This window comes from Tachypleus tridentatus, chromosome 9 (genome assembly GCF_004210375.1).
Source record: "Tachypleus tridentatus isolate NWPU-2018 chromosome 9, ASM421037v1, whole genome shotgun sequence".
NCBI classification, from domain to species: domain Eukaryota; kingdom Metazoa; phylum Arthropoda; class Merostomata; order Xiphosura; family Limulidae; genus Tachypleus; species Tachypleus tridentatus.
The window spans coordinates 124,499,712-124,512,105 of record NC_134833.1 but is presented as its reverse complement, the minus strand read 5'-3'; the positions used below and the strand labels follow the sequence as shown (position 1 = coordinate 124,512,105).

At 38.6% G+C, this 12,394-nt stretch overlaps 1 protein-coding gene across 1 annotated transcript in view; it reads left to right on the top strand.

Annotated features, from left to right (window-relative positions):
• LOC143227479 (uncharacterized) overlaps positions 1–12,394 on the top strand; it is a 42,965-nt gene that overhangs the window by 21,155 nt on the left and 9,416 nt on the right. The window contains exon 3 of the mRNA XM_076458921.1: positions 8,025–8,173. Within this exon, the coding sequence (XP_076315036.1) occupies positions 8,025–8,173 (149 nt within the window). The remainder of the gene's footprint in view (positions 1–8,024; positions 8,174–12,394) is intronic.

Genomic DNA, 12,394 nt, shown 5'->3' with positions numbered 1-12,394 from the left:
TCCATGGCAATGGGGATTAAGCAGTGGGTGAAATACACCTAGCAACGGGGTGTTTAACAGTGTCAAATGTCCCTAGCAACGGATGGTAAGCAGAGAGGGAAATGACCCCATCAACGGGGGTAAGCCATGTGCGAAATGTCCCTAGCAACGGGGTTAATTAGTGTGAGAAATGATACTATACAACAGGGGATATGCAGTGTGGGAAATGTCACTGTCCAACGGTGGGTAAGCAGTGGAAGAAATGTCCCTAGCAACAGGGGTAAGCAGTAGTGGAAATGACTGTAGCAACAGTGAATTAGCTGTGAGGAGATGTCCCTGGCAACGGAGATAAAGCAGTGGGTGAAATATACCTAGCAACGGGGTGCTTAGCAGGGTCAAATGTCCCTGCAACGGATGATAAGCAGAGGGGTAGATGTCCCTAGCAACGGGGGTTAAGCATATGGGAAATGTCCCTAGCAACGGGGAGGTTAGCAGGGAGTGAAATGTCCCTAGTAATGGAGGTAAATCATGTGTGAAATGTCCTTAGCAACGGGAGTTAAGTAGTGAGGGAAATGTCTTTAGCAACGGGGGTGTAAGAAGTGAGGGGAATTCCCTAGCAACGGGGAATGCAGTGGAGGAAATGTCCCTATGAACGTGGGTAAGCAATTAAAATTTCCATAGCAACAATGGGGTAAGCAAGAGGAAAATGTCCTTAGGAACGGGGTAAGCAGTTGTGGAAATTTCCCTGCAACGGGAAGTAAGCAGTTAGAGAAATGTCCCTAGCAATGGAGGGTAAGCAGTGGGTGAAATGCCCCAGCAACGGGGTGTAGTATTGGGGAAATGTCCCTAGCAACGGGGGGTAAGCAGTGAGGGAAATTTCCCTAGCAACGGGGTAAGCAGTGGGGAAATGTCCCAGACAATAGGGTAAGCAATGAGGGAAATGTCCCTAGCAACGGAGTAGCAGTGTCGAAATGCCCCTAGCAACGGTGTGTAACTAATGGGAGAATTGTCCCTAGCAACGGGGTAAGCAGTGGTGGAAATGTCCATAGCAACGGAGGATAAGAAGAGTGTGAAATGTCCCTAGCAACGGGTGGTAAGCAGTCGTGGAAATGTCCATTGCAACAAGGGTTTAGCAATGTCGGAAATGTCCCTTACAACGGGGGTAAACAGTGTGTGAAATGTCCCTAGCAATGGGGAGTAAGCAGTGGGTGAAATGTCCCCAGCAACGGTGGGTAAGAAGTGGGGAAAATTCCCGAACAATGGGGGTATCCAAATTTCCCCAGCAACATGTAAGCAGTGAAGGAAATGTCTCTAGCAACGGGGGTTAGCAGAAAGTGAAATGTTCCAAAAAACGGTGGGAAGTCATGTGAAAATGTCCCAAGCAACGGGGTTTAGCAGGAGGCAAATGTCTCTAGCAACGGGGGTTAGCAGGGAGTGAAATGTCCCAAGCAACGGTGGGAAGTCATGCGTGAAATGTCCCTAGCAACGGGGTCAGACTGTGTGTGAAATGTCCCTAACAACAGGAGGAAAGCAATGAGGGAAATGTCTTTAGCAACGGTGGTGAGCAATGTTGGAAATGTCCGTTGCAACGGGTTATGCAATGAGGGAAATATCCCTAGCAACGTCAGTAAGCCATGTGGAAAATTTCCCTAGCAACAGAAGGGTAAAAGTGTGGGAAATGTCTCTAGCAACGGAGAGAAAGCAGTGGGGAAATGATCCAAGTAACGGGTTGTAAGTAGTGAGAGAAATACCCCCACAACGGAGGGTAAGTAGTGGGGAAATGTTCTTAGCAACGGGGCTATTCTGTTGGGGAAATTTCTCTTGAAACGGGGGGTAAGCAGACTGGGAAATGTCCATTCCAACGGTTGTTAAGCAGTGGGTGAAATGTTCCTAGCAACAGGGGTAAGCAGTGGGTAATAATCGGCAGTAATCCATGTGGGAAAGTCTATAGCATTGGGGTGTAAGCAGTGTGGTAAATATCCATAGCAGCGGGGTAAGCAGTGTGTGAAATGTCCCAAGCAACCGGGTGTAAGCAGTGTGTAAATGTCCCCAGCAACGGAGGGTAAGCAGTGTGGGAAATATCCCTAGCAATAAGTGCAGTGTGAAATGTTCCTAGCAACAGCGTTCAAGCTTTTGTAAAATATCCGTAGCAACGGGAGGTATGCAGTGAGAGAAATGTCCCAATCAACGTGGGTAACCAGTGTGGGAAATGTTCCTAGCAACGGTGGTGTAAACAGTGGGGATATTTCCATAGCAACGATGTGGAAGCAGTGTGGGAAATGTCCCTAGCAAAGGAGATTAAGCAGTGGTGGAAATGTCCCTAGCAACAGGGGTAAGCAGTGGTGGAAATGACTGTAGCAACAAGGAATTAGCAGTGAGGGAGATGTCCATGGCAATGGGGATTAAGCAGTGGGTGAAATACACCTAGCAACGGGGTGTTTAACAGTGTCAAATGTCCCTAGCAACGGATGGTAAGCAGAGAGGAAATGACCCCATCAACGGGGGTAAGCCATGTGCGAAATGTCCCTAGCAACGGGGGGTAATTAGTGTAAGAAATGATACTAACAACAACAGGGGATATGCAGTGTGGGAAATGTCACCACCAACGGTGGGTAAGCAGTGGAAGAAATGTCCCTAGCAACAGGGGTAAGCAGTAGTGGAAATGACTGTAGCAACAGTGAATTAGCTGTGAGGGAGATGTCCCTGGCAACGGAGATAAAGCAGTGGGTGAAATATACCTAGCAACGGGGTGTTTAGCAGGGTCAAATGTCCCTTGCAACGGATGATAAGCAGAGGGTAGATGTCCCTAGCAACGGGGTTAAGCCATATGGGAAATGTCCCTAGCAACGGGTGAGGTTAGCAGGGGTAGTGAAATGTCCCTAGTAATGGAGGTAAATCATGTGTGAAATGTCCTTAGCAACGGGAGGTAAGTAGTGAGGGAAATGTCTTTAGCAACGGGGTGTAAGAAGTGAGGGGAATTTCCCTAGCAACGGGGGAATGCAGTGGAGGAAATGTCCCTTGCGAACGTGGGTAAGCAATTAAAAATTTCCATAGCAACAATGGGGTAAGCAAGAGGAAAATGTCCTTAGGAACGGGGTAAGCAGTTGTGGAAATTTCCCTTGCAACGGGGAGTAAGCAGTTAGAGAAATGTCCCTAGCAATGGAGGGTAAGCAGTGGGTGAAATGCCCCAGCAACGGGGTGTAGTATTGGGGAAATGTCCCTAACAACGGGGGTAAGCAGTGAGGGAAATTTCCGTAGCTACGGGGTAACAGTGGGCAGAAATGTCCCTAGACACGGGGTTAAGCAGTGTATGAAATGTCCCTAGCAATGGGGGGTTAGCAGTGGGGAAATGTCCCAAGCAACGGGGGTAACTAGTGGGTCAATTGTCCCAGAAACGGGGTAAGCAGTGGGGAATGTTCCAAGCAAACGGGGGTAAGCAGTGTATAAAATGTCCCTAGCAACGTTGGGTAAGCAGCGTATGAAATTTCCCTAGCAATGGGGGGTAAGGAGTGTGGGAAATGTCCCCAGCAACGGGATGAAAGCAGTGTGGAAATGTCCGTAGCAACGGGGGTAAGCAGAGAGGAAATGCCCATAGAAACGGGAATAAGTAGTGTTCGAAAAGTCCCGAGCAAAGAGGGGTAAGCAATGTCCGAAATGTGCAATGGAGGATAAGCAGTAGGTGAAATGTCCCTAGCAACGGGGTAAGTCATGTCGTAAATGTTCCTAGCAACAAGGGTAAGCAGTGGGTAAATTTTTCCTTTCAAGTATTCAGTCTGGAAATGTCCCTAGAAACGAGGGTAAGCCAGGTGTGAAATGTTTCTAGCAACGGGGGTAAGCCATGTGGGAAATGTTCCTTGCAACTGGGGGGTAAGCAATGAGGGACATGTCCCTAGGAACGGAAGTAGGCAGTGTCGTAAATGCCCCTAGCAACGGTGTGTTTTCAATAGGAGAAATTTCCCTAGTTACGGGGTAAGCAGTGGGGGAATGTTCCAAGCAAACGGGGGTAAGCAGTGTATAAAATGTCCCTAGCAACGTTGGGTAAGCAGCGTATGAAATTTCCCTAGCAATGGGGGGTAAGCAGTTGGGGAAATGTCCCTAGCAACGGGGACTAAGCAGTTGGGGAAAAGATCCAATGCCTAAATTTTTGCTGTGGGAGAAAACAGGAGCGCGCCGAAAAAACCCACCAAAAAAGGTAAAAAAGTTTAACCTGTCCTGTGCCCGAGACCTAAAAAAGAAAATAGATAGTATTAACGTGAGTTTTGTCCTTTAAGTACTTTGTTGTGTGACTTGTGATTCTTGAAATATGTTGTAAGGTGAAATATATTTGGTTGGTGCACTAGTTAATTTGTAGAGTGATGCCGTTAGTTTGTTTATGTTTTCTGCTTTTAAATAGTATTTGTGTGATATTTTTCTGTATGTGTCCAAACTTTTATATATATAAGTATGAAAGAGAGATGAAATTATTGGTAATAGTAAATTTGAGAAATATTTTCACAAAAGTATCTTTTCTATTTTGAAATAAACTTAATATTAAAGGTAAAATATTTATTAATATTAAGTCTTAACATGTACTAAGGCCGGGCATGGCCAGTTGGTTCAGGCGCTCGACTCGTAAACATGCCTCTCTTTCAGCCGTGTGGGCGTTATTATACGATAGTTACTCACTCTATTTCTTGGTAAAAGTAGCCCAGGAGATGGCGGTGGGTAGTAGTGACTAGCTGCCTTCCCTGCAGCCTTACACTAAATTAGGTACGGCTAACGCAGATCGCCATTTGTAGTTTTGCTCCAAAATTCAGAAAACAAACCATATATTAGAGATTAAAATATTGTGTAAGTTTTGAGTCACACTATTACTACTTCTTGTAAAATTATTTTATTAAACTTGTATAATTTATATGGTATTTGAATTATTATTGTCAATAACAACTCGGTGAAAATGAATTAAACCTACTATTTATGATAAATATGTAAAGTTCCCCATTGGCACAGCGGTATGTCTGCATACTTATATTGCTAAAAACCGTGTTTCGATAGTCGTGATGGGTAGAGCACAAATATCCCTTTGGTTTCTTCTCCCGAGTGCGGCGGTAAGTCTATGGATTCACAATGCCAAAATCAGAGGTTCAATTCCCCTCGTTGGGCTCAACAGATAGCCAGATGTGGCTTTACTATGAAAAACACTTTTTGGCCAAGTGTGTTAAGGCATTTGACTCGTAATCCGAGAGTTGCGGATTCGAATCCCGGCCGCAACAAACACGTTCGCCCTTTCAGCCATGGGAGCATTATAATGTGACGGTCAATCCCACTATTCGTTAGTAAAAGAGTAGCCCAAAAGTTGGCGGTGGGTGGTGATGACTAGCTACCTTCCCTCTTGTCTTACACTACTAAATTACGGACGGCTAGCACAGATCTTTGTAGAAGTAATAGTTTTCTTTTATTATTTCTTTAAAAGTTAAAAAATGTTTATTTTTGTTAAAACACGTTGTCATAATGAGATATTTCTTCATAACTTCCTGGTTTTTATTGTATCAAACAGCTTTGTTTTTTTCGGAAAAGCTTTTCCAGGAGGTGGCAACAATTGTTGTAACGATTTAGTATGTTAATATTTCTTTGTCAAAATCTTATATTTACATAAAATCACACATATGACAGAGTGGTATTGTTTTGGTAAAATAGTTAACAATTCCATATATATGTATATTTACTTTTACGAAATTATTCCCCTCTTCTTTGAATGATAACATCACGTAGACATTCTATGTACCCAATATTATAACTAAAGTAAAAGTTCTTACTAAAACATATCTAAATAGAGCTTGTTTGTTTTTTTTAATTTCGCGCAAAGCTACACGAGGGCTATCTGCGCTAGACATACATAATTTAGCAGTGTAAGATTAGAGGTAAGACACCTACCATCAACTCTTGGGTTACTCTTTTACCAACGAATAATGAGATTCAACGTCACATTATAATGCCTCTAAGGCTGAAAGGGCAAGCATGTTTGGTGCGACAGAGATTCGAACCCGCGATCCTCGGATTACGAGTCAAACGCCTTAACCCACCTGGCAATGCCGGGCTTCTAAACAGAGATTTTCCAAAGTTTAGTTTTAAGAGACAGATTCCTAACACTATGAAGAAAACGTTTACTCAGAAATTCTATGCTTACATAATTGTATTAAGTTATACGACTGAATGTTACTGGGCACCACTATTTTCATATTAAGATACCATTGAAATTTCAAATGCATTTTAACATGTCTACTTGGTGATTCTAATACATAGTGGGGAATTAATCAGTAGTTTGTTTTAGATTATCTTATAATAATAATAATTTTATACAAATCTTTCTTTACTGTTGGACGCTCAACTCCAAGTCTAAAGATCACGGGATCGAACCCGGTCACACCAAACATGCTCGTTCTTTCAGTGATAGCGTTATAAAGTGACAGTCAATCCCTTTATTTCTTTGTAAAAGAGTATCCCAAATGTTGGCCTTGGGCGGTCGTAACTAGTTGCCTTTTCTCTGGTCTTACACTGCTAAATTAGGGACGGCTGGCGCATATAGTTATCGTGCAGCTTTCCTTTAAATTGAAAACAAAGAAACAAACTTTACTAGTAAGAAGAAAAATTGTGATACGAGTTAGGGATTTCAATATAACTTCAATCCCTTTACACGGGTTTAAGATGGGCTCAAACATTCAGACAAATAGTATTGAATGACTGTGTTTCCTCAAGTATATGATTTGAAAATTAGGAACACCAAGCGTTGGAAGCCATCTCGTTACTTTCCGCGAAATTAAATAACAAACAAACATATCGGTATTTCTACCACACACCTGTGTGCTTCACGTCATCACGAAGAAGAACTGAAGATCTTCAATTATAAAACGTTATGTGTATGAAAACAGCTTTCCGCTTGTACAGCGGTAAGTCTACGGATTTACAATCAGGGGTTCAATTCACCTCGGTGGGCTCAGCAAATAGCTCGATGTGGCTATTTGTTAGAAGAAAATATACACACATACTCTCAAATCGTTAGTTCAATATATTCTGCACACAAAATTTTGTTTTTTTCAAATAACAGAAAAGTAATTTGTCAAAATAAAAACAAATGTTTTAATGTAAGATAATAATAATATTTGATCATGAAAACGTTAGCGGTTCTAAATAAAAGAATTGTTATCAACTGAGCGAATGTTTGTTACCGAAATGTTACTATTTGTCATATATGAAATTTACACTGAACGTGTAAAGAAAACTTTTTAAAAATTCCTGTCAATATTTTTGTGCTCTAAAGAAAACTTACCAGACAGTGGGCAGGATTCATTACATATAAAAAATTAAGTACCATAATGAGTGAAGAAACTAATTATAAAGCTTGAAACGGTAAGTGAATGGCAGTTAATCAGGGAGGGTTTGTTTGATTTCTGTTATATATCCTTACAGCTTTGGTGAGTCGAAGTTAATATAATTAAGTGTTTCATGCTGAGTTGTATAATAAGTTAAATATCTTGAAGAAAATGTTGAGATATTTGACTCAGTGGGAAGGTTGCTCGTCATCACCACCCACCGCCAAGTCTTGAGCTACTCTTTTACGAACGAATACTGGGTTTGACCGTCGAATAATAACGCCCCCTTAGCTGAAAGAGTGAGAATGTTAGGTGCGACGGGAATACGAACCCGCGACCCTTACACTACGAGTCGAATGCATTAACCTTCCTGTCCATTCCGGGCGCTGTTTAGTATTAAAATGCATTATAAATGCAAGAAATGTCGTATTTGTATCTCACAACAACTGGTACGTGTATTAACGTTTTAAAACGTTATTCTGTACTTATCAATGAAAGTGTTAATACCCATACCAGCCGTTCTGAGATACATTTTTATTTTAAGTGGATTTCTCGTCATGAATAAATATCGTATTTATTGAATTAAAAGTTTAAATATGTTAAATCAAGATTATTGTTGGGCTGAAAGAATTATACACATTACTATTGTTGTTAACTTAAATTTGAAATTTTTTATCTGTTTTACGAAATCGGTAGAGTAAGTAAACTGATTTTAAATACGACTCTCTGTCTTGAGATCCAACTGAAGTGGTTCCGAAGGCTACGCTCCCCTCGGTTTCAAAATGTACAATTACAAGATTCGCTTGGTGGACAGCACTCATTTCGATATGTCTTATTGCTTTGTGGTAAGTTACATGTCATTTTCAATTTCTTTATAATTAATGTATGTGGAACACAGGGAATAATCATTTGAAGATATTGATTTCTGTATTCACACTGCTGTTAGAAACATATGCTTTCACGTGAGGTACTATATTCATGTATCTGTCTTCTTACGACACACTATGTTGATAGATCTAATTTCAAGCAAGGTATTAATTTGAGATCTCCGCCTTTATATGACGTATTATTTTGGTTCATGTGAAGTACTACGTTCCATGGGTCGAAACATTATAACTGAATACACTTGTCTAAAGAATCCATACAATTATTTGTTGGTTAAGCATGAAACACATTTATAGTTATATCTGTAACCCATTATCCATAGCTTATTTAATAATAATATGTATTTTAATGGTCTTGAAACACGTGATTCTTATTGTGCAACGTTCTTTCTTCTTTCTACAACTGGAAAGAAAAAACTCGGGAATGTTTTGAAAAACTGTATCGAACACAAACAGCCTGGTGATGAAAAGATAACTACGTATGAATTGGATATATTGGAGGCTATGCCACTGATCACTGAATGTGGGAAAAGGTCCCGACAAAGAACATTAAGAAGACAAAACTAATGTACTAAGAAAGAAAAAAGTGACCAAACGAACAACCCTGGAGACGATATATGAAAATGACCTAGAAGAAAGGAATACATTGGTTCGAAATTCAATTACGTTCTTATTCATCTTACGTTCTAATTAATATTTGGTACAAGTAAATTCACATTTTACAGTTAAAACATTCCATTTTAATGTATGTATACTACGTCAAACTACGTGTACAATATCAAACAGATGTTGCATGTTTAAAATCAGTGTTGTTAATACCTTTGGTTATCCCCAACTACTGAAAAAGATGCGTTCAGAAAATCTTTAATGTTCAGATTCATTTGAATGCATGCGATGTTTTTTCCAAAATAGACCTACCTACACGTGTTAGATGCCATTGAGGTCTGATAAGTCTGATTATCTTTTCTAATGTCCATAGCATTAATAACATGTGGAAAACATAAAGATCAAAATGCCCTTTCGTGATTTTTCATTCACATACATACTACTACTACTGATATTGAATTATTGAATATTTTAAAGCACCATAAAGTACGTGATTTACTCCAAAGTTGCAGAAAAAATAAGACAGTTTGGATACCATTTCTCTCTGTAACATAAAGTAAATAACCAGTCATTTGGAGTTCATATCACATAACTTTTCATGTTTAATTTATATAACTATAAACTGAGTAGAACACTTGACATTTAATTATAACCGCACTTTCATCTTATCTAGAAGTTCTTAAGTAGTACCACCGACTGCTATGACCAATAGAAAGTGTATTTTACCGGGTACGTAATTCTGACAATTGTTTGTAAATATGTGATCAATAAGACGTTTCTCTGGAAAGGAATGGGATTTTTCAACCCACATATATTTCATGATTGATCATGTTAAAATGGTTTCAGAATACAGACAAAGTTTCTACTTCTGCTACCATTACGAACAAAAATAAATAAGATAATAGATGTTTTTTTAAGAACGACTCCACTGACACAATTTAATGAACGTATAATTTTGTGTATGTTTTCTTTCTATCTAATACAAAGTCGATTTTCGTCTATAAGTGATTTTGAGAATTCCATTACTATTTGACTTTCCTTCAAGCCTTCTTTTGGGTCATGTCTGATTCTTTTATATGTTATTAATAATATATAAATTATTAAATCATTATTATTGATGATTCTAAAAAAAAACTATGGTAACAATTATTTGGTGCTTTTTAAAAACCAAACTAATCTTATCATCCATTACACAGATATTTGTGTGTTTAACTTGTTTTATACGTTTTTACAGCAGTTTCTTAACTTCACATATGTGATCAAGATACAAAAAAAAAAAAAAGGATTGGTACAGTTTTCCATGTTGATGATAACCTCCAGCAGGGAAACTGTTGGTGTGACTTCTAAAATTAACAATTTTTTCAGTTTAAAATACCTCTTTGGTTATCCTACACGTTTTAAGGTGCTTCTGTTTCTATTTCTTCTTTGTGAATATACACTGTACTTAAAGCAAACATGCATCTATACAAATTGAATATAAATATCTTCAAAGTAATGTTAAAAAATCTCGTATTCTTCAGTCATCTGAGAGACTTGAACCACAAGAATGAAAGGATCAGTGCAAAATGAAACACCAGTTTTTACAAATCAAATTATTATTAAAATTTTTAATTCAAAACCCTTTTTACCACTGAAGTTCTTTTGCCACATTTAGTCCAATTCAGACATTAAACCTCAGAACGTGTGAAACCATTTTCAAAGGAATATGGCCAAAGAATATCTTCGCTTGAAGATTAGCCGGAAAGCTTTTTGCTTCAGCATCTCAATCATTTAATTTCCATGTTATAAATATATTTTACGATGCATAAAAAAAAAGTATTTTCCGTTTTTACAGTCAAGCTTCACTTAAAATTGAAGATAACGTAGAGCTGAAACAAAATTTTCGCACACCAGTAGCCAAAGATCGACCTAAAGTGGGGTGTATAAGTAAAATATTGTGTTTCTGAAGTTGATCCGTCAGAGAGTATCTTGTGTACGTTTAACCTCGTTAACAGTTAAACTTTGTAACAGAAAAGCCAGTAATTTCATAACAGTGTTTGTGTGTTTTTTTCGTATAGCAAAGCCACAAAGGGCTATCTGCTCAGCCCACCGAGGGGAATCGAACCCCTGATTTTAGCGTTATAAGTCCGGAGATATACCGCTGTACTAGCGGGGGGCAATTCAATAACACTAACTAATGGATGCACATTAGCTTAGACACAAATATCGCAAACATATGGTTATTGTTTGTTTATTTGTTTTTTGGAATTTCGCACAAAGCAACTCGAGGGCTATCTGTGCTAGCCGTCCCTAATTTATTAGTGTAAGAAAGAGGAAAGCAGCTAGTCATCACCACCCACCGCCAACTCTTGGGCTACTCTTTTACCAACGAATAGTGGGATTGACCGTCACTTTATAACGCCCCCACGGCTGGGAGGGCGAGCATGTTTTGGCGCGACTCGGGCGCGAACCCGCGACCCTCAGATTACGCCTTAACGCGCTAGGCCATAACATATGGTTAAATTGATAAAATATTTGTTATCAAATTTCTAGCGGCAGTAAAAGTATATTTCAAATACTTTTCAAACAATAAATAACACATAATCTTTTTCTTTGTGTGTACATCTAGCTTGATTGTTTGTAAAAGTAAGACATTAATATAAAATTCTAAAGTTATAAGTGATACTATTGTGATCATATTCATAATCTTACGTATACATAAGCAATATAAATTATTTTTAATCAACACACACGGTGGGTGAAATATCAAAGGAAAACTTAATGGCTGTAACATATTTAAAAGCGAGATGGGTGATTTCGATTTAGGTGGTCTTGCTGTAAAATTAATATTGTGCAATCAATGAAAATAAGGCCTAAAATCAAAAACTTTGAAATAATCTGTAATATCACGTTTGTAATGGTCATCACTATATTAACATTTGTATATTCATGCGTCTCACAATTGTACGTCAGTCAACACTAATTCGCTGCTATCTTTCCTTCGTATTCTCTCGCTACTAGTCACTACTTCATTGAGAGGTGTGTATTAAGTAATTGGTTCTTCTCCTACGGGCTTCTATTGTGCAAACTAATATAAGAGTGGAACTACGTTCAATTTCGTGGACTACTTCAGAACCTGAAGCAAGCAGTATACAAACGTAAATATAGATTAATTGACCTAAAATAGCCATAGATAATTATTTCTCTCTGCACTGTACGCTTTATATGTAGCTTTGTTTTATAAGTGAAATAACACTGTTACTATGGGCACAGAGTATACTTATCTGAGTGATGTCGTGAACTGATGTAACATTGTCAGGTGAAAAAACTTTCTATAAGAATAGTGATATTAAATTTAATTGTTTTCTCCTGAACTGGGAAATTATAACATGTTTGTATTATGCGGTACCAAATTAAGTAAATTAACCGTAATAAACAACAAAGAAAACTTTCTTAAGATTCAGCGTGAAATTAAGGTACAATCAAACATAATATATACAAAGTTTCTCTTTGCAACTTCTTTCTTGAACCAGTCTTAGTAGGTAATGTATGATATTAATCAAAATAAGACCGATAATAAACATATTATAATACACT